Source organism: Mauremys reevesii, linkage group 2, assembly GCF_016161935.1.
Source record: "Mauremys reevesii isolate NIE-2019 linkage group 2, ASM1616193v1, whole genome shotgun sequence".
Taxonomy (NCBI): Eukaryota; Metazoa; Chordata; order Testudines; family Geoemydidae; genus Mauremys; species Mauremys reevesii.
In genome coordinates, this window is record NC_052624.1 from 237,821,033 (window position 1) to 237,847,014 (window position 25,982).

Below are 25,982 nucleotides of genomic sequence, written 5' to 3' on the forward strand. Positions count from 1 at the left end.
AATATCTTCACCCTTGATTTCACAAAGTTCAATCCAAATGTATTTTAAAGTATCTAGTTTCAACATTATTTTGGTTGTGTGGAAAGAGGATAACCAAAAAGCATAATAATTACATTTAAGTACTCAGTCTGCTATATAAACACTTCTATTTACGATAGGTCATGTCAATTTCTTGGTGTCTCTGTAGAACAGCTTGTGGGAAGTCCTGTGATTTTCTACAGTACATTTTAAGAAACTAGAAGTTATGTCTACTATTTACTGTAACTCCCTTGGAAATGCATTTTAATTTGTATTACTATGGTGTTTAACTTTAATTTCACTGCCCCATCCCCACTCCAAACAGGAACTTTAGAGAGAATGGAGAAGGAAATGAGAGCCTCTTCCTCTTTCCTTTATCCTTACCCTTTCAGACCATAATGGGGAAGGGAGTTTCCCCTCTCAGATTATCACATAGAATCATAGGACTGGAAGGGATCATGAGAGGTCATCTAAGTCCAGTCCCCTGAACTCATGGCAGGACTAAGTATTATCTAGACCAAGAGTTCTCAAACTCCATTGCACCGCAACCCCCTTTTGACAACAAAAATTACTACACAACCTCAGCATGGGGGACCAATGCCTGAGCCCGCCCAAGCTCCACCACTCTGGGCTGGGGGAGGGGGCAAAGCCCAAGGGCTTTAGCCCCGCATGGTGGGGTTCAGGCTTCAGACCCGGGCCCCAGCAAGTCTAAGCCAGCCCTGGGGACCCCATTAAAATGGGGTTATGACCCACTTTGGGTCCTTACCCACAGTTTGAGAACAATTGATATAGACCATCCCTGACAGGTGTTTGGAGATTTTTCAGAGCAGGCTAGACAAAGATGGAGAGTCTACAACCTCCCTAGGCAATTTATTCCAGTGCTTAACCACCCGGACAGTTACAAAGTTTTTCCTAATGTCCAACCTAAACCAGTTGCTGCAATTTAGGCCCATCTCCTTAACCTCTGAGGATAGGACAAGAAGCAATTTTTCTCCCGCCACTTTGTAACATCCTTTTATGCACTTGAAAACTGTTGCATCTTCTCTTCTCCAGACTAAACAAACTCAGTTCTCCAATCTTCCCTCATAGGTCATGTTTTCTAGACCTTTAATCATTTTTGTTGCTCTTCTCTGGACTTTCTCCAATTTGTCCACATCCTTCCTGAAATGTGGCACCTAGAATTGGACACAATACTCTAGCTGAGGCCTAATCAGCGCGGAGTAGAGCGGAAGAATGACTTCTTGTGTCTTGCTTTTAAAACTCCTGCTAATACATCCCAGAATGATGTTTGCTTTTTTAGCAATAGTGTTACACTGTTGATTCATATTTAGCTTGTGGTCCACTATGACCCCCAAATCCCTTTCCACAGTACTCCATCCTAGGCAGTCATTTCCCATTTTATATGTGTGCAACTAATTATTCCATTTAGGAAGGAACACTTTTTATTTGTCCTTATTGAATATCATCCTATTTACTTCAGACCATTTCTTCACTTTTCCCAGATCATTTTGAATTTTAATCCTACCCTTGAAACCACTTGCAACCCCTTCTAGCTTAGTATCATCCACAAACTTTATCAGGGTACTCTCTATGCCATTATCTAAATCACTGGTGAAGATGTTGAACAGAACCAGACCCAGAACTGATCCCTGCGGGACCCCACTCAATATGCACCTTTCAGCATGACTGTGAACCACTGATAACTAATCTGGAAATGGTTCTCCAACCAGTTATGCACCCACCTTATAGTAGCTCCATCTAGGCTGTATTTTCTTAGTTTGTTTATGAGAAGGCCATACGAGACACTATCAAAAGTCTTACTAAAGTCAAGATATACCAAATCTACTGCTTCCCCCCATCCACAAGGCTTGTTATCATGTCAAAGAAAGCCATTAGGTTGGTTTGACACTATTTATTCATGATAAATCCACAGTGATTGTTTCTCATCACCTTATTATCTTCTAGGTCTCTGCAAACTGATTGCTTAATTATTTGCTCCATTATCTTACTGGGTACTGAAGTTAAGCTGACTAGTCTAATGCCCTGGGTTGTCCTTATTTCCCTTTTTATAGATGGACACTATATTTGCCCTTTTCCAGTCCTCTGGAATCTCTCCTGTCTTCTGTGACATTTTGAAGATCATCGCTAATGACTCAGCTATCTACTCAGTCAGCTCCTTGAGTATTCTAGGATGTATTTCATCAGACCTTAGTGACTTGAAGACATCTAACTTGTCTAAGTAATTTTTAACGTGCTCTTTTCCTATTTTAGCCTCTGATCCTACCTCATTTTCACTGGCATTCACTATGTTAGATGCCTAATCACTACTAACCTTTTTTGTGAAAAACAAAAAAAACCTGCAATTTTTTAAAATATTAATATTATATTTATTAATATTTTAGTAAGTTTAGACTTAGGCTTCTGCCCTTTCCACATTTTCTGTTATTGTCCCCCCCGAATTGAGTAACAGGTCTATCCTGTCCTTGGTTTTCCTCTTGCTTCTAATGTATTTGTAGAATGTTTTCATGTTACACTTTTTGTCTCTAGCTAGTTTAATCTCTTCTTGGGCCTTAGCCTTTCTAATTTTGTCCCTATAAACCTGTAGTATTTGTTTATATTAATCCTTTGTAATTTGACCTAGTTTCCATTTTTTGTTGGACTCTTTTTAAGAGCTTCAGATCACTGAAGATTTCCTGGTTAAGCCAGGGTGGTCTCTTGCCATACTTCCTATCTTTCCTACACAGTGCAATAGTTTACTCTTGTGCCCTTAATAATGTCTCTTTGAAAAACTGCCAACTCCCTTTAACTGTTTATCCCCTTAGACTTGCTTCCCATTGGATCTTACCTACCAACTCCCTAAGCCCTGCTGTACAATACAAGTTTAGGTTGAATTTAGCAGCGTTAGATCTATTTAACCCTGCACCCATCCTCATGACGAAGTCATTTTTGTCGACTTAAAGGGCTCATAAAATCAATTTCTGTACTCCTCCCCGATGAGGGGATTAGCGCTGAAATCAACCCTGCTGGGTCAAATTTGGGGAAGTGTGGACGCAATTTGACAGTATTGGCCTCTGGGAGCTATCCCAGAGTGCTCCATTGTGACTGCTCTGGACAGCACTCTCAACTCAGATGCACTGGCCAGGTAGACAGGAAAAGCCTCACGAACTTTTGAATTTCATTTCCTGCTAGGCCAGCATGGCGGGCTGATCAGAAGGTGACCACGGAGTCCCAGAATCGCAAAAGAGCTCCAGCATGTACCGAATGGGAGGTACTTGATCTGATCGCTGTATGGGGAGACGAATCCCTGCTAGCAGAACTCCGTTCCAAAAGACAAAATGCTGGAATATTTGAAAAAAATCTCCAAGGGCATGAAGGACAGAGGCTACAACATGGACCCGCAGCAGTGCCACATAAAACTTCAGGAGCTCAGGCAAGCCTACCAAAGAACCAGAGAGGCAAACGGCCGCTCCAGGTCAGAGCCCCAGACATTCTGCATCTATGATGAGCTGCATATCATTCTAGGGGGTGCCCGTACAACTACCTCACCCCTGTGCGTGGACTTCGTCAATGGATTCTCACAGAACAGGGATGCAGATTTTGGGGATGAGGATGATGATGATGAGCAGGAGGCTGAAGACAGCGCACAACAAGCAAGCGGAGAAACCGTTTTTGCCGACAGCCAGGAACCGTTTTTCACCCTGGATCTAGTACCTTCTCAACCCACCCAAGGTGGGCTGCCAGACCTTGAAGGCGGAGAAGGGACCTCTGGTAAGTGTACCTTTATAAATATAATATATGGTTTAAAAGCAAGCGTGTTTAATAGCTAATTTGCCCTGAAGACTGGGGATGCATTGGCGGCCAGTACAGCTACTGGAAAAGTCTGTTAATGTGTGTGGGGATGGAGCGGAAATCCTTCAGGGACATCTCAGTGAAGATCTCCTGGATGTACTCCCAGGGTCACCTGGTTGAAATAGGGGAATTTTATTAAGGTGACATTCAGAGGTGGCCGTTCCTACTGGACTGTTTGCCTGTGGCTGAACAGAAATCATCCTCTCTATTAGCCACACAGTGCGGGAGGGGTGAAGCGATCATTCCAGAGAATTGGGTGTGTGGGTTTAGTTGGGTTTGTGCTGCACGTTAACCCGAAAACCGCAGCCCCTCCTTTTAAATGGCCAACCCATTTTAAATGACCAACCCAATGGGTGCTTGGTATGGGAAATGAGGGTGCTGCTGTTTTAAACCACCCCCACAAGTTATGAAGGTTAAAGAAGCCAAAAGACTGTGGCTTACCAGGTCTGCCTGCAAGCCGAATTCTGTTGCCCGCCAGTCCTGCATGTGTGATCTCTCACACCAAGCCAGCAGGCCCTCAATATAAGAGGCAAAATGCAACCTTGTAAAGAAAGCACAAGTGCTATGTAATGTTAACAGCTTGGTTCACAGTAAAAGAGTCCACCCATTGTTCTCTAAAATGTGTCTTTTTAAATACTACTCTCCCTTTTTTTCCCTCCCACAGCTGCAAAGGTTTCAACGCTCCCAATATCATCTCCATCCCAGAGGCTAGCGAAGATTAGAAGGCAAAAAAAAAAATGCACTCGCGATGAAATGTTCTCTGAGCTCATGCAGTCCTCCCACACTGCAAGAGCCCAGCAGAATGCCTGGAGGCCGACACTGTCAGAGTGCATGAAAGCACAAAATGAACGTGAGGACAGGTGGTGGGAGCAAGAGAGATGGCGGGATCAAGATGATCAGTGGTATCAGCGTGATGAGAGGAGGCAGGAAGCAATGCTTAGGCTACTGGAGGATCAAACTGATATTCTCCGGCGTATTGTTGAGGTGCAGGAAAGGCAGCAGGAGCACAGATCGCCACTGCAGCCCTGTGTAACCAACCGCCTCCCTCCCCCAGTTCCATAGCCTCCTCACCCAGACACCCAAGAACGCAGTGGGGAGGCCTCTGGCCACCCAACCACTCCACGCCAGAGGACTGCCCAAGAAACAGAAAGCTGGCATTCAATAAATTTTGAAGTGCAGTGTGGCCTTGTCCTTCCCTCCTCCGCCACCCCACCCGGTGCTTGCCTCCTCCTCCACACCTCCCAGGCTACCTTGGCAGTTATCCCCCAATTTGTGTGATGAACTAATAAAGAATGCATGAATTTGAAACAACAATGACTTTATTGCCTCTGCAAGCGGAGATCAAAGGAGGGAGGGGAGGACGGTTGGCTTACAGGGAAGTAGCATGAACCAAGTGGGCAGGTTTTCATCAAGGAGAAACAAACAGAACTGTCACACTGTAGCCTGGCCAGTCATGAAACTGGTTTTCAAAGCTTCTCTGATGCGCAGTGCACCCTGCTGTGCTCTTCTAACCACGCTGGTGTCTGGCTGCGCGTAATCAGCGGCCAGGCGATTTGCCTCAACCTCCCACTCTGCCATAAACATCTCCCCCTTACCCTCACATATATTGTGGAACACACAGCAAGCAGTAATAACGATGGGAATATTGGTTTTGCTGAGGTCTAACCGAGTCAGTAAACTGCGCCAGCGCGCTTTTAAACATCGAAATGCACATTCTACCACCATTCCGCACTTGCTCAGCCTATAGTTGAACAGCTCCTGACTACTGTCCAGGCTGCCTGTGTACGGCTTCATGAGCCATGGCATTAAGGGGTAGGCTGGGTTCCCAAGGATAACTATAGGCATTTCAATATCCCCAGTGGTTATTTTCTGGTCTGGAAAGTAAGTCCCTTGCTGCAGCCGTTCACACAGACCAGAGTTCCTAAAGATGTGAGCATAATGTACCTTTCCCGGCCATCCCACGTTGATGTTGGTGAAACGTCCCTTGTGATCCACCAGTGCTTGCAGCACCACTGAAAAGTACCACTTGCAGTTTATATACTGGCTACCTTGGCGGTCTGGTCTCAAGATTGGGATATGCGTTCTATCGCTCCACCACAGTTAGGGAATCCCATTGCAGCAAAGCCATCCATTATGATCTGTGCATTTCCCAGAGTCACTACCCTTGATAGCAGCAGCTCGGTGATCGCATTGGCTACCTGCATCACAGCAGCCCCCACAGTACATTTGCCCACTCCAAATTGATTCCCAACTGACTGGTAGCTGTCTGGCGTTGCAAGCTTCCACAGGGCTATCGCCACTCGCTTCTCAACTGTGAGGGCTGCTCTCATCTTGGTATTCTTGAAGTTCAGGATGGGGGAAAGCAAGTCACAAAGTTCCAGGAAAGCGCCCTTACGCATGCGAAAGTTTCGCAGCCACTGGGAATCATCCCAGACCTGCAACACTATGCGGTCCCACCAGTTTGTGCTTGTTTCCCAGGCCCGGAATCAGCATTCCACGGCATGAACATGCCCCATTAGCACCGTGATATCCAAATTGCCAGGGCCCGTGCTTTGAGAGAACTCTGTGTCCATGTCCTCATCACTCTCGTCATCGCACTGCCATCACCTCCTTGCCTGCTGTTGAAGTTTCCGGTGCTGCATATACTGCAGAATAATGCGCGCAGTGTTTACAGTGCTCATAACTGCCGCGGTGATCTGAGCGGGATCCATGCTTGCCGTGGTATGGCGTCTGCAGAAAAAAGGCGCGAAACTACTGTCTGCTGTTGCTCTTATGGAGGGAGGGGCAACTCACAACATGGCTCATAAGGTTGGCTTACAGGGAATTAAAATCAACAAAGGGAGCGGGTTTGCATCAAGGAGAAACACACACAACTGTCACACCGAAGCCTGGCCAGTCATGAAGCTGGTTTTCAAAGCCTCTGTGATGTCAGGGATGGAGAATCGACCACGAGCCTTGGTAAATTATTCCAATGGTTAGTTAAATTACTAACTGTTAAAACTTTACACCTTTTTTTTCCAGTTTGAATTTGTCTAGCTTCAACTTCTAGCCATTGGATCATCTTATACCTTTCTCTGGTACACTGAAGTGCCCATTATGAAATATTTGTTCCCTACTTAAGACTGCAACCAAATCACACCTTAACCTTCTCTTTATTAAGATAAATAGACTGAGTTCTTTGAATCTCACTGTAAGGCATGTATTCTGATTCTTTAATAATTCTCGTGGCTCGTTCTGAACTCTCTTCCAATTTATCGACATCCTTTTTGAATTGTGGTTGCCAGAACTGGCCACAGTAGTCCTGCAGCAGTCACACCAGTGCTCGTCTAATCTAAACGCAAACAGCCTAGTCAGCAAACAGCGCCAGCGCGCTTTTGAAAGTCTAAAGGCACATTTTACCACCATTCTGCACTTGCTCAGCCTATAGTTGAACTGCTCCTTACTATTGTCCAGGCTTCATGATCCATGGGAGCAAGGGGTAGACGAGACTGCTCAGTGCTGCCGGCTAGGAGAGCAGCCTGAGACAGAAGCCTCCAGCTGGCATGATATTCAGGCAGGACTGAATCTCCATTAGACAAAACTTAAAGAGAATGACCTGGAGTCATTCCCATTTTTGTCTAGGCGCCCCCGACCGACCTCACTGAGGTTGGACAGGAGCACCCATGTCTGCCCAGGAGCCCCTGACCGACCTCACCGAGGTCGGCCAGGAGCAACCAGGAGACGGCGGCAGACAGTGCAGTACAACCGCTAACCATCTTTGCTAACTTGCAAAGGCAAGGAGCTGCTGCTGCGTAGCAATGCAGTACCACATCTGTCAGCAGCACCCAGGAGATGTACAGTGACAGTGAGCTGAGCGGGGCTCCGTACTTGCCGTGGTATGTCGTCTGCAAGGGGAACCCAGGAAAAAAAGGTGAGAAACGATTTTTTTGCTGTTGCTTTCATTGGGGGGGGGGGAAAGCGGGGGGCTGACGACATGTACCCAGAACCACTTGTGAAAATGTTTTTCCCCATCAGGCATTGGGAGCTCAACCCAGAATTCCAATGGGCGGGGGAGATTGCGGGGACTGTAGGATAGCTATCCACAGTGCAATGCTCTGAAAGTCGACGCTAGCCTCAGTACTGTGGACACACTCCACCAACTTAATGCGCGTAGTGACAGGACACACAATCGACTGTATAAAATCGATTTCTAAAAAATTGACTTCTATAAAAATCAACCTGAGTTTGCTAAAGTCTACCTTCTTGAAATCCATTACCTTTATTGTGCTGTTTTCCCTACCATTCCTTAGAATCATGAACTCTACCATTTAATGATCACTTTCACCTAACCTGCCTTCCACTTTCAAATTCTCAACCAGTTCCTCCCTATTTGTCAAAAATCAAATCTAGAACAGCCTCTCCCTTTGTAGCTTTCTTCACCTTTTTAATCCCTCTGCAAGGCCTTCTGCTTCTCCTGCGAGCTATTACTACATGATTCCCCACCCCACCCCATGTCCTATTACCTATCTATAAGCAGGCAAAACAACAGAAATAGGCAGCAGTACCAAGTGAAAGACGGAGCTGCATTATGCTGCATCTGGTGGGCAGGGCAGGCAGAGGAAGCAAGCACATGTGTAAAGCTATTCTACAAATTTCAACAGCAGGAAACTGAGTTTCCCTTTAAGATTCCCCCCTAGGGTAGGGTGGAGGGACAAGAGAGATGCTGCTGCCTCTGAAGAACAAAGCACAGCTGAGTCCCCTACTTAGCAGGTTAGACTCCTTTCTCCTTCCTGCCCTATTACATGGATTTGCAGGGGTATGTTAAGTTTTGTAGGTGGAGAGCTCAACCTCCAATATGGGTCATCAGCAGGATGTAAGCCCATGACCTAAAAATCCACAGCACAAATTTCTTCCATTTCTGCTATGGACAAACCTCTACAAGACAACATGTCACATAGTTTTCCAGTAGCTACACATCTCTCAGGCAATACTGGAATGTTAGGTACCGGATTCCTGGTGTTGGGAGTAGAGTCATACCTCATCATTTGGCATATTCCTTCTGAAAGTCAGCATGGCCAGGTGGATCTGTCATATTTGAAACTGGATTTCTATTCCTGCTTTGCCTGATGTGATCTTGTGCAATTTTTCAGGTATCTTGCATGTAAAATGTGTGAATAATAATTATCACCCCTTTGATAGGACATAAGATCTTGGTTAATATGGGTTGTGAAGTGTGCTGAAACATTAACAGCAATTGGTGGAAGAGCTGAAAAAACAACTCATGGTCTCCTGGCTTGTCATACATTCCACTAGGCTATAGGATATCCTGTAGTGGAACATGTCTATCTCTAAGATGCATGACAGACCTATTAAATATGAGAGTCACTGTGAGATGTGAGACCCTTTATAGATCTACAGATGAATGGCAGCAGAGTAAGGGCTTATCTACACTAGAAAGTTGTACCGCCATAACTATACAGATATAGTTTTAGCAGTACAACACCCTTAGCGTGGACTGTTATACCAATATACAGGCGCTTTATATGGTGTAGCTATTCCTTTACACCGTATAACTTCAGACACACTAGAGCTTTCCCTGGTGTAATTATTCCGTTTTTGTTTTTTAAAGCCACACTCTTAATTAAAATAGTTACCTCAATAAAACTTAAGTGTAGATCAGGCCTAAGAGACACTTGTACAGCATAATAACCAGTGCTGCAGTTTTGAGGGACTCAACCAGTTAGAGGCAAGCAAAACACAAGAGATTCACAAAACACACACTGAATTTAAAGACAGATGTACAACTTGACCAAGTAACAGTTGTCAGAGCCATAACTAAATTTCCTGATTTTACTTCATATAAAAACACTTTTAGTAAAGGGTTTTATATTCAATTTCTTCATGATGGTGGGGTTGAAAGAATGTGGCTGTTTAATTGTGCGCACATACATTCTCAAACAAGTCTCAGAGCATTTTTATAAACATGCACATTCTAAACAGAAGATCCAACAGTCAATTCAAATACCATGGATTCTGGACCAAAAATGTATCCCAGAATGCACAGCATACTACAGAGTGCATAAAATTAGATTGCAGACTGAGGTGACCAGCAGGAAAGCTATTTTATTCAGGTTCTTGTGATACAGCCATCATGGTGGCCAATTTAAGTATTTAAGTATTTAATGCCACCACTGCCTTACAATCTGAATACCACTCAACTATTTAAAAATAGAAATAAGTCTTACTTCCCAGCTTGACTAGTTTAACACTCCCTCCTCACCAGAGTCTACGTAGGAAGAACTTACTGAGGAAAAACTAAGCTAAAAAGGCTTTGAATTTAGTTCTGAAAGTGGTGAGAGCCATGACTATTCTCTTGTGAGAGCAAGTTCCATAGCTAGATCCAGCTTCTGTGAAAGTGTTAAGTATCAGAGGGGTAGCCGTGTTAGTCTGGATCTGTAAAAGCAGCAAAGAATCCTGTGGCACCTTACAGACTAACAGACGTTTTGGAGCATGAGCTTTCGTGGATGAATACCCACTTCATTGGATGCAAGACGAAAGTGAAAGTGTTGTCTCCTAAACTAACAAGCCTTCTCCTATTGGTTAACGGTTCCATTTTTTTGGTGGAATGCAGCTATCATGCAAATAGTCAAGTAGTTAGGACCAATCCCAAAAAAGATTTTGGAACAAGATGCCTTTCAGTCAAACACACAATAGAAATTTTTGCACTCTCTGCAAAAAGACATTTATGGTAAGGAGACTTAAGCTTGGTCTACATTAGAAAATTATGTTGGCTTACCCACATTGGTCAGGGATATGAAAAATCCACACCCCTGAGTGGTGTAGTTAAACCAACCTAACTCCCAGTGTAGACAGCCCTAGGTCAATGGAAGAATTCTTCTGTCATCCTAGCTACTGCCTCTCAGAGAGGTGGATTACCTACACTAATGGGAGAAGCCCTCCCTTTGGCACAAGTAGCAACTACTACACTGAAGTGCTACAGCTTTGTGCTGCTATAGCATTTCAAGTGTGGACAAGCCTTAAGGGCTTGTCTTCAAAGCTAAAAAAACTGCCTTTTTCACCTCAGGGTAAACAACATGCCTTACCTATCCCAAGGTAAAAAACACTGTGAAGACAAAGCACTTCAGTTTTAGCATGAGGTAAACTTGCCATGGTTAACTGCTGGCAGGGGCATAGCACTGTTTATGTCATGGTAAAACTGAAGTGCCTGGTCTTCACTGCCGTTTTTTATCTCAAGGTAGCTAAGGCATGTTAATTAACCTGAGCTAAAAAGGCAGCTTTTTTAGCTATGAAGGGCTGAGGGGAAGAGCACACGATAACATTCATACAGTCTAAGGAAGCAACTTGGTGGCTCCTTTCTAAGTGCAAGCCCTGAGAGGGTGAAAGAGATGGACACCATTTCCCTTTCTTTTAGAGACTCCCTTTGTTTCAATGTAGGCTACCATGCAGAGGCTCTCTAATCTGTACTTCTCCCCCCCAGCACCCACTTCAACCTCTTCTCCTTCCCCAATTACTCCTCCAAGAAATCTTAAAATTTAATTTGTTACTTTTGCTTCACAAGAAGAGGGTATAATTATCCTCAATTCAAAAGACTCATATCAGTGAGACTCTAGAAAATTTTTATTGTATTATGAAAAACCAGAATATAGAAATACTTGTGGTGTTATACCACTGATAAAACTACCTTGCATAGTGATACTATGTTACATAACTTTAAACATCTCAAATTTATGCACATTGTTGGAAGTGATTGTGGTGTGGTATTGTAGGCCCATAAAACTGAGAAAGCCTAACATTGTCTCATTCCAATATAAATTAAAAACCATTTATTAATTGTGTATTCAGCACAGAGAAATATTCTCAGAGTAAACATGCCTTGTGATCTGTCTTACATTTAATTTTTTTTTAAATGTGCAGTTTTTAATTAACCATCTAAAATAGAATATACCACAATTTCCTCTTTATAGAGATTAAAAAGATGCAGTAAAATCTAAATAATAGTTGACTGCAGAGCATAAGCAGCCAACTTAGTTAGTCAACCCTGGCCCCACCTCCTGCCCCATCCCTTTTCTGAGGCTCTGCCCCAGCTCACTTCATCTCCTCTTCCTCCGTTGCGTGCTCTCCCCCACCCTCACTCACTCTTCACTGGGCTGGGGGAGGGGGTTGGAATGCAGGAGGGGGTAAGGGCTCCAACGAAATTCCATACCTTACTGCTCAAATAGATAGGCTAGTTTGTTAGAGCCTAGTGAGGCCAACTCCAGATGTTAGAGTACATGGGGGGAAAAAAACAGTCACATACCAGTTAGCAATGTCTTTATGAGCTACTAAATTCTGCAGGAATGCTTGTAGTCCAAACTGTCGATCTTCCAGGAAGTCAGGGTTATAATTATCCTTGAACCAGCGCTTTGGTGGAAGTGCCAATCGAAAGCCTGGAAACATATCTTTTAACTGAAATAGAAACCAATGACAAATGAAGGAAGACTACAAATAGTGTACCTACTGAAATACTGAATTAGATAAGCCACTAAACAGCTTTTCCCTTAATAATCAGAAATTCCCTTCCATCCCCATTAACTCAAGCGACATGAATATTTGGCATACATAAAATGACTAATCCACACTATAGTGTAAATTTCTAATCACAGCATTGCCATTCATTGTTTGGCCCTTGGCAGTCAACTGAGTCTCGATTTTTCAATCTGAAAAATGGGAAGAATTACCCACCTCACTTTGGTGTTCTGATGCTTTAATTTTGTACACCTTTATGAGTTATAAAGCACTGTGCAAATGCTGAAGTATTACAGCATCAAACATTTCATTGGTATTGCATACAGTTTGTAAAGCACTTTAGGATTCTTTGGGATGAAAGGTGCTATATAAATAAAATATATAAAAGCCATTACAAACCCAGAGGAATGCAAGTCATCCCTTTTTTGGGCCAGCCAATCAAAATCAATTTTGACACATACATGAGGCATTTCTGGCATAGAGCATTAACATTTCAAGATACACAGATCCAGCAAAAATCCCAGTGCTAAATATTTTGTGGCATATTCACACAGCAATGAAATGTTTTTGAAGTGTCAGAAATAACTTTTACACTATTTTACCCAAATATAAAAATCAAATATGAAAGTGAACTGACTGTCCAAAATGATAAAACTTATTACTTATTCAACCATGCATAATGGTCTTGAACTGAAAATAATCACAAGGGGTCATTTGTTGCTAGGTTTGCCAACTTTCTGACCGCAGAAAACCAAACACCCTGGCCCCACCTCCTGCCCCGTCCCTTTTCGGAGGCTCTGCCCCAGCTCACTTCATCCCCTTCCTCCGTTGCTTGCTCTCCCCGACCCTCACTCACTCTTCGCTGGGCTGGGGGAGGGGGTTGGAATGCAGGAGGGGGTAAGGGCTCCAGCTGGGGGTCCACACTCTGGGGTGCAGGAGGAAGCTCCAGGCTGGTGCGTGGGGCTGAGGCATTCGGTGTGTGGGAGGGGGTTCCAAGCTGGGCTAGGGGATTGGTGTGTGGGAGGGTGTGAGGGCTCTGGCTCCGGGGTGGGGCCAGGGATGAGGTTTTTGGGATGCAGGAGGGGTCTCCGGGCTGGAGTCGAGGAGTTCAGAGTGCAGGAGAGTGATCAGGGTTGGGGCAGGGGGGTAGGGTACATGCGGGAGGGTGTGTGGGCTCCGGGCAGCGCTTATATCAGGTGGCTCCCAGAAGCAGATGGCATGTCCCTCTGGCTGGTAGGAGCAGGGGCAGCCAGGGGGCTCTGCATGCTGCTCCCATCCGCAGGCGCCACCCTCGCAGCTCCCATTGGCCGTGGTTCCTGGCCAATGGGAGCTACGGAGCCAGTGCTTGGGGCCATGTCTATGCCGCAGGCAGGGGCAGCTACGGAGCCCACCTGGCTGCATCCGTGCCTAGGAACTGGAGGGGCATGCCAGCCGCTTCTGGGAGCCACACAGCACTGGCCACTGCAGCCAACCAGACTTTCAATGGTCCCGTTAGCTGTGCTGACCAGAGCTGCCAGGATCCCTTTTCAATCGGGCGTTCTGGTTGAAAACCAGATGTCTGGCAACCCTATTTGTTGCATGTGCTTTCTAAACAGACATATAAGCATGAGGTGGGCCCAGAATAAAGGGACATTGGGTATGGTGATATTAGATACACACATTCAAAGTTGTGCAAATTCCTTTATCCAAACCCTGGTGCTCAATGTGATTCATCTATGCACTACTGCAGAGAGATCTGTCTCTGTGCTTACAATAATACATATCAGTTACTCAGTGCAGTAAGCAGTTAAAAACTATTCCATGATAAAAGCAAAAATATTGCCTACCAGTCTACTTCTATGATAAATATCACATGTATTTCAACTAGAAACCTTCATTTTGAACTTCAGGGAAATTACAACTATCTCATGAATCTCAGTATTAATCTAGGTCAGAGGTTTTATAAGTGTAATGTTATCTTTATTTTGCTAGAAAACTGAAGGCTACATATACCTGTGACTATCTCTGGTTTCTGCCATCATCCCAATCCACAGCCTAAGCTGATTTGTGTATTGCATCATGTCTTTTGAACCCTGTTGCATGTATAGCCTTTTAGCTCAGATATCCAGAGAGCATAGTACTAGTATTAATACATGCTGAGTAAACATCTATAAATATGAGTAGACAGACTTCTTTTTCTCTCTGCTTCTTTTAAGTCTTGTATATCCTTAGAGTACCAATTTAGCTTGCTGTAAAGTACTATAATCCTAAAACTTTGAGAGGATTCACATATTAAAATTATAAAGAAAAATTCCAAATTATGCCAAAAAAAGTTTGAAAGTACTCATCGGAAAGGTGTGAAATTCTGCAAGTGGAATGAGACAAAAAACCACTACAATAGTTTTCCCTTTAAAACAAAATATCTTTATGATGTTATGATGCTGACAAAAAAAAACAACTAGGTACTTTAAAAGTAAAGGCTTTATAGTAGTGGCTTTCACTCACACTCATCCAAACAAACTCTCATGACAATATCATGTTACAGCTTAGTCTTAATTTCCAACTTTCACAACCTATATCCTAACTAAGTAACATGTTTTGTAATACATCCAGAAAATGCCTACAGTCCCCCATCTACAAAATAAGATTAAGCTTCTCCACCAAAACAAATCAGTTTTGACCTGGAGAGAAAGAGTGTTGAGTTAAATCTCAATGCTTATCAATTCTTGGCCTTTGTCTTGACATGACTAACAAAATGTTAATTGTTAGATAGATGACTAGGCTACTAGCAATTGAACTGAAACCACCAACACTACAGCCAAGGAAAGAGAAAATGTGAAGGGAGAGGGTATGATCAGGCTTTAGCTAGTGCCAAAGCAGTGCATAGAATGAGAAAGGTGGCGTTAAGGCTCTGAAATTTGTCCAAGACGACAAACTGATTCACGTTCAGTGGTCTTCTAGTTTAAACATTCTATTGTATTTTGACACCTGTTATACAGGTGGCCTAGAGGATAACCAATAACAACAGAAACAAGGACTCCAAGGAAACACCGTATATGTGCAACGTGCAAGTTGTTACTTAAGTTGCAAGACAATAACCAAGACATTGGTTATAACCGTTGTTGCATCCATGCTTTTTTGGGTCCATGTGCCTAAATAATCTCTTGATTGGTTAGATCAGGAGAAAAAGAACAAAGAGAAAGAACAGAACAAAAATTTAACAAGGATGAAAAGACAAATTATGATGTATTTAGAAATATAAAAATGAAACATCAATAAACAGACTGAAGAAGAAATAGAAATGTCAAATAGTAAAAGACAAAACGTGAAGCAGTTATTCTTGAGAATAAAGAGAAAATATAATTTCTCCTTGTGGACTCCGATACTCCTAAATTTTCACGTATCCCACTATTTGTGTTCTATAAACACTGAACAAATTTGTCCAGCAGAAACACAAGAAGTTCACTGTAAAAGGATATCATTTCTATAAAGTTCAAAGTTAAGTTGCTGGCTTATACATGCTCTATCCTGTACTAGCCTTTACTTTTATATCAGCTTCTTGTAATTAAAAAAAATCAATACTTATGGAATCTATTAACTCCCAAGTCTCTGAAGACAAATACAGAAGACTAGCATTTCCCATAAACATATATATTACTTTTGGAGCTCATATAAATCAGGAGCATCAGATCTAACCGTTGATCAATACGATTCTCCTGCATTAGAGACACTATGAAGATGAGGAGGATAGATAAATACTCTATCATTCTTGTAAGAGAAACTAGATAGTCTTACCACACTTCTATCCAAGTGTTTAATTATTAAGAGTTAAATACCCTGCATTCAGATACATACAGTGTATTATGAAGCATTAAAACAGTTTCACTTAAAAAAAAATCCATCAATTTTCTAAAAGTGATAAATCCCAGTGTTTTCCAGTCATTAATATAAACACACTAATCCTTTATATGTGCAAAGAAAGCAAAAGCAGATGCAGAAAGGTCAACATAAAATAAAGCAAAGTTAGAAATAAAGGAAACAACAGAAATAGATCACACAAAATCATTTGAGAACTTGCCAGTTTAAACTTGTTACTCACCTTGTCATTAAGCCTGGAGAAGTCGGTGTACCTTCTGAAAACCACCCAACTTTCCTCTGGACTTCTCTTTACCAGTATTTTGTAAACCTATTACGTAAAAATCAATAGCATAGCTTCAGAAAAGGGAACAAACGGGCATCCTCCTATTATAGTTCAATGATTGGAAGGCTGAAATAACCATTCTCCTGTTCGAGAAAGTGGAAGGATGACATAAATGAAAAAAGTTTAACCAAAAATATTAACTAAAGGTATTCTACAGATTAAAACCCCCTACATTTAAAAGTTCTCTCATAACATTTAAATGGAAATTAACATGCATTGATCATGAAGGGGAAACTAAGGAAAGGAAGACTGACTTGGAAAGGGAAGGAAAAAAATGGAAATTCCTTTCTCTCTAAGAACAAAGGGTGAAATCCTGGCTCCAATTAAGTCAATTATAAACTCTGATTGACTTCAATGGAGCCAGGATTTTCCCCACAGTATTTTCCAAAGTTGAAACCTCTGGTACCAAAGATACATCAATAAAACATGCTATAACTAATTAGGTCTGTTGGAATTAGCCTGTATTCCAGCTTTACTTTTTACTAATCCATGAGACCAATCTCTCTCTTAAATATAACATTGATGCTACCAAGCAGGCTCTGGAGCAGTGTTAATTTTGAACTCTGTATCATGTAAAAGATCCAGATCTGCACTGGATAATGGTTTGAAAACTTGGCTGCACATACTCACACATGTAGGTACTGCAGGACAATCCCCTCCCCTACCTTCCACCCCCCAAAAAAGACAATCACTGTTTTGGCTTAAATTTTTATTCAGCCTGGTAGTTTTTGTCCTCCCAAATGACTGAACATGACAGACCAGCCAATAATGTACATACTAGTTCAGAGTGACTGAGCTGACAGTATCAAAATTGTAGTAGTTGATCACTTGACTCAGATGTGGTGTCATTACATCACAACAACCCCACTTGATCAGGACATGCAGGCAAATGAACAAGAGGCACAAAGGATGTATTTTAAGCAGCAAGCCACAACTTTAACACTAATGTGCCCCTTCCCCATCTCTCAAACACCAGGTATTTAAGTGGGTCCAGTCTGGTGTTCAGGACTTCCAACGTACAACCAATAACTTGGGGGTAGACCCAGGTAGGCCCACCTTTGGGACTCAACTCACTTCTGAATGTCTCTACCTCTCCTCCATGGGAGGGCAACAGTTATCAAGGGAGGCCCTTACTCTGAAGATTTCAGGTTTCCCATTTTTCCCCATAGCAAAAAGATCACCAGTGAAATCCTGGGTCTCACTTACCTTTGAAAGCTGGTCCCTTTTAGCCTTATCCACAATGGAGGAAGAGGCTTTTGAAAAGCCCAGGGAAGTCTAAATAGGAGAGTTGGGCTTCCATGAGAACCAGTTGACTAGCTCGTTCCCGCATCCCAACCCAGTGGCAAGGCAACAGACCTCAAGGGTGGAAGCCCCTTTACCATGCATGCATGAACCTTCATGTTCTTCCCATGCACTGTGTACTCCCCCTGCAAGCTACTCAAGATTGTCATTTCCCTGCAGTCAACAGGGCAGTATTCTTCCACCTTTCATTATGATTAGGAGACTCAACCTTTTTGGATATGGAGGAGAGGAAAGAGGGAGGAAAAAAAGTGACAGAGGCAGAGATAATGGTATAGAAAAATGCATGAATGCATGGTATGGAGCTAAAGAGGTGCTGTAATATAGAAAATATTAAACACTGTCCAAAAGAAAATAAGTTGAGTATCACTGATCTACAATATGTAGTAGCTAAGTACACGAAGATCTACAGTGAATCAAGAACTCATGAGTTTTAGTAAAAACAATGTGAAGATACTTCCAGTACTCCAAGATTACAACCTTGATTTCCCAGTGTAAGGAAAAATAATGAAAAGTTTAGTTAATATTCAAGGACTGGGTTTTTTGTTTTTTTTGTTTTGCACAGTATAGGTTGATACAGCTCCTTGGTTGAATTGACAAGAAGCAAGAAATTTCTGGAATTTTTATTGTTTATAATTCTTCCCCCAGAGATATCCTGTACATACTCTGCTTCTTCGTACATTTTTCTTAACCATCTTTTTCCCCTTGTATAAGAAATTTTACAGTACTTCAAGTTTTTTATATAAGATTCTTCATTTACTGGTAAATACAATTTTTGCTATAGTCTCAGTAGCTAATAACTCTCAATTCTGGGAAATCTATGTGAATCCTTCTCAGAGAGTTAGACTACTTTTTGTTTATTTGGTCCTTCATAAAGGAAAAAGTGTACACAGTTGTACTATGGTTTAAAAATAAATACACAGAATGATATGAAAAAGAAAATACAAAAACATCTATGGACAGGTCTTTATGGATATGTCTACACAGTAAAGAGAAACCTGTGGCTAGACCATTCCAGCTGACTTGGGCTTGGGCTTGTCGGGCTGTTTCACTGCTGTGTAGACTTCCAAGCTTGGGCTGGAGCCCAAGCCCTGGGACCCTCCCACCCTGTAGGGTCCTAAGGCTTGGGCTCTGCCTGAGCTCAGAAGTCTACACTGCCATGAAACAGACCAGCATCCTGTGAGCCCGAGTTGGCCAGCTGTGAGTTTTTCTTTGCTGCATAGGCATACCCTATGTTTATTATAGTCACTAATTAACTTTTTAAAAAACCCAACTTTCTTAGGAGTATAGAATTCTATATGTTGAAGCCTTGAGACTGATAGAAATCACTTCTCTGTGCAAGTTGCATAGCACAGTGCTTTAAAAATATAAGATCTTATCTTGTAATTCAGTCTAATGATACAAGATTCATTTGCAAAACCAAGACACCGATACAAACTAATTGCTGATGTGATAAAACATAAGGATAGAGAACTGTAGGTTAGGAAAGCTAAAATCACTCATATGTATATACTATAACTGACAATTGGTTTGTGTTTTCAACATGTTTAGAGATTGTTACTGCAGTTTATGAAAATGCTCTGCCACCAAGCAATTAAATAAGCATAAAAAAACAAGTCCACAAAGCCATTTAAAAGACTGTAGAGTTCTGCAGTCAGAGTTATGCAAAAGGACAGACTGCTTACGTATATGCAGAAAATAATGAATCTGTCCACGTCCTGAATATTTTTTGGGTCAACATCTTCCAAGATTATCATAATTTAAATCACCCTTCCCTCATATCTTCCAAGACTTATGTCGGGTTTTCCAACTGATAATTGGTTTACAACTTTACTTGCATTGCTTTATGTGCTAGACACAAAAGATTTATATTTTAAAAACAATCATTTGGCTTAGCCACCTTACTATATGAAACCAAGTGTTTAACAGTAAAGTATTTCAATAAATTTATACTAAATTTTAGCAGCAAAGTGTTCCATAATAAAAATGAATTTTAACTTTTGCAAAGCAACTCTTGCAGGAGTCATTGAATTCCAAAAACTACAAACAATGGAAATTCAAGGCTATTTATATTTTAGGGAATACCAGATATTAAACGTAGTATTTGACCACTATAGCAAGGAAGTCTTCTTCCTAGTAACTTTTCAAAAAGCTATTTCTATTGGGCTTCCATCCCCTTCCCTCTTCCTCCTCTGTGCCTTACTGATTTTAAGAAGGTTTCACAGGTCTGATTGCTGATGTGACCTATCAATGATTGATTCAATGATTACTTAATGCTCATAGTATATATAGGTGTAACTTGGTTTTCACTTACTTATTGAAAACATGAAACACAGATGTTGAATAGTTCCCCACTACATATTTTCAAATGCAACAGTTATAGAAAAGAGAAGAAAGGCATTCAGCAAGAGCAAAAAACCTGAAAAATTAAGTATCAGTGTAAATAGAATATCTGGAGCACATATGATAGGATTCCCAAACTAAAAGATTTATTGTAGTCCAAAGCCAAGTCTCTCTTTTGTTAAGCTCTCCATGGTTGTATTTTTAAAAAAAACTTTGCCCCCAATCCTGTAAAAATATTTATATTAATTAAATATGACCTTAAGTGTTACAGAATAGAGGCATTTATTTATATCTTACTTCGTCCTTTTGCATTTGATGATTTTATCTTTGTATTTTAAAAGAAGCTGAAGTGAACATGGTTGTTCTTATAACGACTTCACTGTTAGCATCTTTTTAGACCAAATTTACTTGTTAGCATAACAGCACCACTCATTCTGTCACCACAGTTTTGAAGCTAGTATTTATTAGAAACCTAAAAACTAACTTATATGTGACAATTTTGCTAATATGTTTTTTGGAATGATAGCGAGGATAATGTTAAAAGTTGAGAAATGTATGAAGTCACCGAAATAACTTCCTTTAAAATACTGTAAGTGAAAAAACTTCTTACAAAGAGATTCATAATTTTCATTTTTAAAATATATATTTGTAAGTGTCTGATGGCATTAACTTCCAGTCGCTATTAACCTGGAAGAAACTGAAGCTGAATTAGAGCGAGCGAGAGAGAGAGAGAGAGAGAGAAAAAAAATGTCCATTCACCAATTTCCAGCCCCATCTAATTTGCACCTACTTCCTTTGTGATTAATATTATTTTCCTGACCATTACTAGGAAATTGTACACATTATGTCACATTGGCCTCTTAACCACAAGTGATTTTTTTCACTTAGATGTCACAATCTTCAGGAATGTGAAGTCTCAGTGAAGTGCCTCAACCACACATTCATTGAAGTAAATGCCTTCTTCATCTGTTTAGTTCTAAATGGGATGTCAAAGGAATTACAACTGGCAGCTATTCCACACATTCCATAAATAATTTTCAGAACAGTTAAGCTGATATTTTGACATGAGATGCCAGACGTGATTGTTTGCAGCTTATTGTTCATGCATTCATACTGAAGTGTTTGGAACACAACAGATCTGTTTAAAGGGGCTAACACTGGCAAAACAAGAAGCTACAAAACATGTAGTTTTGGCATTTTAGCAAGTTCTTTAACAGCTGTAAAGATAAAAAACATGTCAGTCTTTTAATGCTTGTTTTAAAGAGGACAAATGATCTTTCAGACATTAAAATGTGAACAATCTCTCCCTTAGCTACTTACCCTGCACTTAGGGCAGAAGAATCCCATGCACTGCTACAGACTAGGGACCAAATGGCTAGGCAGCAGTTCTGCAGAAAAGGACCTAGGGGTTACACTGGATGAGAAGCTGGATATGAGTTAACAGTGTGCCCTTCTTGCCACGAAGGCTAATGGCATTTTGGGCTGTATAAGTAGGGGCATTGCTAGCAATCGAGGGATGTGATCATTCCCCTCTATTTGACATTGGTGAGGCCTCATCTGGAGTAGTATGTCCAGTTTTGGGTCCCACACTACAAGAAGGATGTGGAAAAATTGGAAAGAGTCTAGCAGAGGGCAGCAAAAATGATTAGGGGGCTTGAGCACATAACTTATGAGGAGAGGCTGAGAGAACTGGGATTGTTTAGTCTGTAGAAGAGAAGAATGAGGGGGGATGTGATAGCTGCTTTCAACTACCTGAAAGGGGGTTCCAAAGAGGATGGAGCTTGGCTGTTCTCAGTGGTGGCGGATGACAGAACAAGGAGCAATGGTCTCAAGTTGCAGTGGGGGAGGTTTAGGTTGGATATTAGGAAAAACTTTTTTACTAGGAAGGTGGTGAAGCACTGGAATGGGTTACCTAGGGAGGTGGTGGAATCTCCTTCCTTGGAGGTTTTCAAGGTCAGGCTTGACAAAACCCTGGCTGGGATGATTTAGTTAGGCATTGGTCCTGCCTTGAGAAGAGGGTTGGACCAGATGACCTCCTGAGGTCCCTTCCAACCCTGATAGCTATGATTCTATGATTCTATCACTTGCTTGGTGTTTTTTTCCAAGGAATTTCTGACCTGAAAGGAGGAAAGATTGTAACAGATTTGCTGATACAGGACTTGAACAGGAATACAAAGAGGGTATTGTAACTAATTTAAATCAACAAGGGTTAATGAAAAATAGATCTGGTCAAACTAACTTGGTATCTTTTTTGATGAATTTACAAGTTTGGGTATATTTAGACTTCTGTAAGGTATCTGACTTGGTACCGCACATTGTGAGTAAAAACTAGAATGATATAAAATTAACATGGCAAACATTCAATGCATTAAAAACTGGCAGGTCTCAAAATATAATTGTACATGGGAAAGGATCAATGAGTGGGTGTGTTTCCAGGTCTGTCCCGCAAGGATAGGTTTTTGGACCTACGCTATTTAACATTTTTATCAATGACCTTGGAAGAAAACAAAATCACTGATAAAGTTGGCAAATGACATCAAAAAATGGGGTAGTGGTAAATAATGAAAAGGATAGGTTATTGACTCGGAGCAATCTAGATTGCTTGGTAAACTAGGCCCAAGCAAACATTATGCCTTTTAATAGGTTAAATGTAAATATATACATCTACAGACAAAGAATGCAGGCCACACTTCCCTGGTGGGGGGACTAACCTGAGAAGCAGTGACTCTGAAAAATATTTGGGGGTCAGAGTGGATAATCAGCAGAACATAAACTCCTAATTTATTTCTGTGGGCAAAGGAGCTAATGCAATCCTGGGATGTATAAATAGGGGAATCTCGAATAAGAGTAGAGAGGTTATTTTATATCTATATTTGGCACTGGTGTGACCGCTGCAGGAATACTGTGGCCAGTTCTGGTAACCACGATTCAAAAAGGATGTCGATAAACTGAAAGACAATTCAGAAAGAGCCACGAGAATGATTAAAGAATCAGAATACATGCCTTACAGTGAGATTCAAAGAGCTCAGTCTATTTATCTTAATAAAGAGAAGGTTAAAGTGTGATTTGATTGCAGTCTTAAGTAGCTACCTAGGGAACAAGTATTTCATAATGGGCTCTTCAGTGTAGCAGAGAAAGCTATATGATCCAATGGCTAAAAGCTGAAGCTAGACAAATTCAAACTGGAAAAAAGGTGTAAAGTTTTAACAGTTTGTAATTTAAATTAACCATTGGAATAATTTACCAAGGCTCATGGTGGATTCTCCATCCCTGACAATTTTTAAATCAATATTGGATGTTTTTCTAAAAGATATGCTCTAGGAATTATTTTTGGTGAATTCAATGGGCCTGTGTTATACAGGAGGTCAGATTAGATCATCACAGTGGTTTGTTCTGACCTTGGAATCTATGAGGCAATGAACTGGGTTCTATTGCAGAGTGTCTGAGACTTTGGGAAAGAAAACTTACGTGCCTCAGTTTCCCCATCTGTACAATGGGGAAACTACTCTTGACACCTCACAGCAGTATTTTGAAGCTAAATTAAAGTTTGTAAAACACTTTGAGATCCTTGAACGGAAGGTTTAATTATTTAAATGAAAAGCATTATGAAATAAAATTAATGATCCCATTATCTTTACAGGAGGAACTGCACTTCTCTGAAACAAACTTACAGTGAATTTTGCCCTTTCTTCCATCACCTCATACCCCAGTATGGTAGGTGTAGAAGGTCGATCTTCCCAGCTCCCAGAGTCTGTATTTTGCTCAACATCTTCCATAGGCTGAGTACAGTATTCAACAGATGTGTCCACACCTGTAAATTTAGTCCTAACAAGTGGGCTACTACATATAGATGATGTGGAGCCAATCTGTTCAGGCACACTCATCTTTTTAAAATTACCAATGGTAGAGTCCTCCAGCTGCCCTTTTGAAGAATTTGAGTTTGTTGAGATGCTCCCAAAGGAAGAACTTCTTTGGTTTCTGTTTGTTGTAAAGTTGGAAGAGGACCTTCCTATAGGAATAGGAACAGGAACGTAGGGAGTTGCCATTCTTCATTAGAAAACTTCAACAAATCTACACTTTGTGGTCCAAGAATTTAAGGTTCATTCTCTTCTTTTCAAGAATACAATATCTGGAAACAAAACAAAAAAAACCTTTGAAATGACTATCTTTCTTAATATTTCTACAATGAATATAATATTAAAACACTGTATTTGGAGGAGTCCACAGTTATCTTAACGTAACAGTTAAAACACCATTACATGGAATTTGCGATCATATTAAGTGCCTCCTCAAAAGTTAATCTTTAATTTTTAAAAGGTGCATTGTCAGAGAGGTCCTCTACCTCTCAGAGCAATTAAAACCTGAATGGATAGTTAAGGTACGACTTGCATTCCATTACACAAACCCAAAGAAAAAGATTTTATTTAAATACTGTTGCATCATGGGTGATGCGTAATGGAGGCTAAGCCTCCCCAAACCTCACACTGCCAAGAAGGGAGAACAGTGGCGGATTTGGGACGCTCGGAAAAATCTCCCCCTGCCATGGCCCCAGGGCTGGAGGAACTCTCACTCCCTGCTGTGTCCCTGGGGCCCTGGCAGGGGCACAGAGCTTTTCCAGTCGCAGGGCTGCAGCAGGGGTGAGGGAGAAGAAGAAGCGGGGGCCTTGGAGGGAAAAGGTGGAGTGGGGGCAGAACTGCAGGGGAAGAGGCAGAATGGGATGGGGCCTTGGGCACACAAAAGGGGCAGAATAGGGGAGAGGCTCCGGGCTTCAGCTAGGGTCGAGAGCTCTGCCGGTCCCAGCTGAGAACTTGACCCCGGCTGAGCTCAGGTCCCTCACCGACTCTTGGCCCCGACCTAGCTCTCAGCACAGTGGGGTGGGGTGGGGGGGAAGGGGGCGCTGAGAGCAGCAAGTGGGACGTGGCCTTGGCCAGAAGAGGCAGGGCAGGTATTGGCCTCCGGGAGCTATCCCACAGTGCACCATTGTGACCGCTCTGGACAGCAATCTGAACTCGGATGTGCTGGCCAGGTAGACAGGAAAAGCTCCAGGAACTTTTGAATTTCATTTCCTGTTTACCCAGCCTGGAGAGCTCATCAGCACAGGTAACCATGCAGTCCGAGAATCGAAAAAGAGCTCCAGCATGGACTGTACGGGAGATACTTGATCTGATCTCTGTATGGGAGAGGATTCCATGCTAACAGAACTACGTTCCAAAAAAATCGGAATGCCAAAACATTTGAAAAAGTCTCCAAAGGCATGATGGAGAGGACACAAGAGGGACTCACTATAGTGCCGCGTGAAAGTTAAGGAGCTCAGGCAAGCCTACAAGAAAACCAAAGAAGCAAATAGACGGTCTGGTGCAGAGCCGCAGACATGCCACTCCTACGCTGAACTGCATGCAATTCTGGGGGGGCCGCCACCACTACCCCACCCCTAACCGTGGATTCCGAGGAGAGGGTACTCTCAGCCATGCCTGAGGATTTTGCGGACGGACAAGATGATGATGACGACGACCTTGCGGAGAGCACACAGCACACCGTTCTCCCCAACAGCCAGAATCTTTTTCTCAGCTTGACTGAAGTAGTCTCCCAACCCTCCCAAGGCGATATCCCGGACCATGAAGCTATAGAAGGCACCTCTGGTGAGTGTACCTTTGTAAATATAAAACATGGTTTAAAAGCAACATATTTTAATGATTAATTTGCCCTGAGGACTTGGGATGCCTTCGCAGCCAGTACAGCTACTGGAAGAGTCTGTTGAAGTGTCCAGGGATGAAGCGGAAATCCTTCA

General features: G+C 42.0%; 1 protein-coding gene across 8 annotated transcripts in view; it reads right to left on the reverse strand.

Annotated features, from left to right (window-relative positions):
* SNX16 (sorting nexin 16) overlaps positions 1-25,982 on the reverse strand; it is a 41,146-nt gene that overhangs the window by 7,516 nt on the left and 7,648 nt on the right. For all 8 annotated transcript variants that reach the window (XR_005595273.1, XM_039528111.1, XM_039528106.1 and 5 more), the window contains 3 exons: positions 23,866-24,323; positions 16,451-16,537; positions 12,164-12,312 (listed from right to left, as the gene is read on the reverse strand). Coding sequence is in view for 7 of the 8 variants with exons in the window: in XM_039528111.1 (XP_039384045.1) it covers positions 12,164-12,312; positions 16,451-16,537; positions 23,866-24,240 (611 nt within the window). In the remaining variant the exon portion in view is untranslated. The remainder of the gene's footprint in view (positions 1-12,163; positions 12,313-16,450; positions 16,538-23,865; positions 24,324-25,982) is intronic.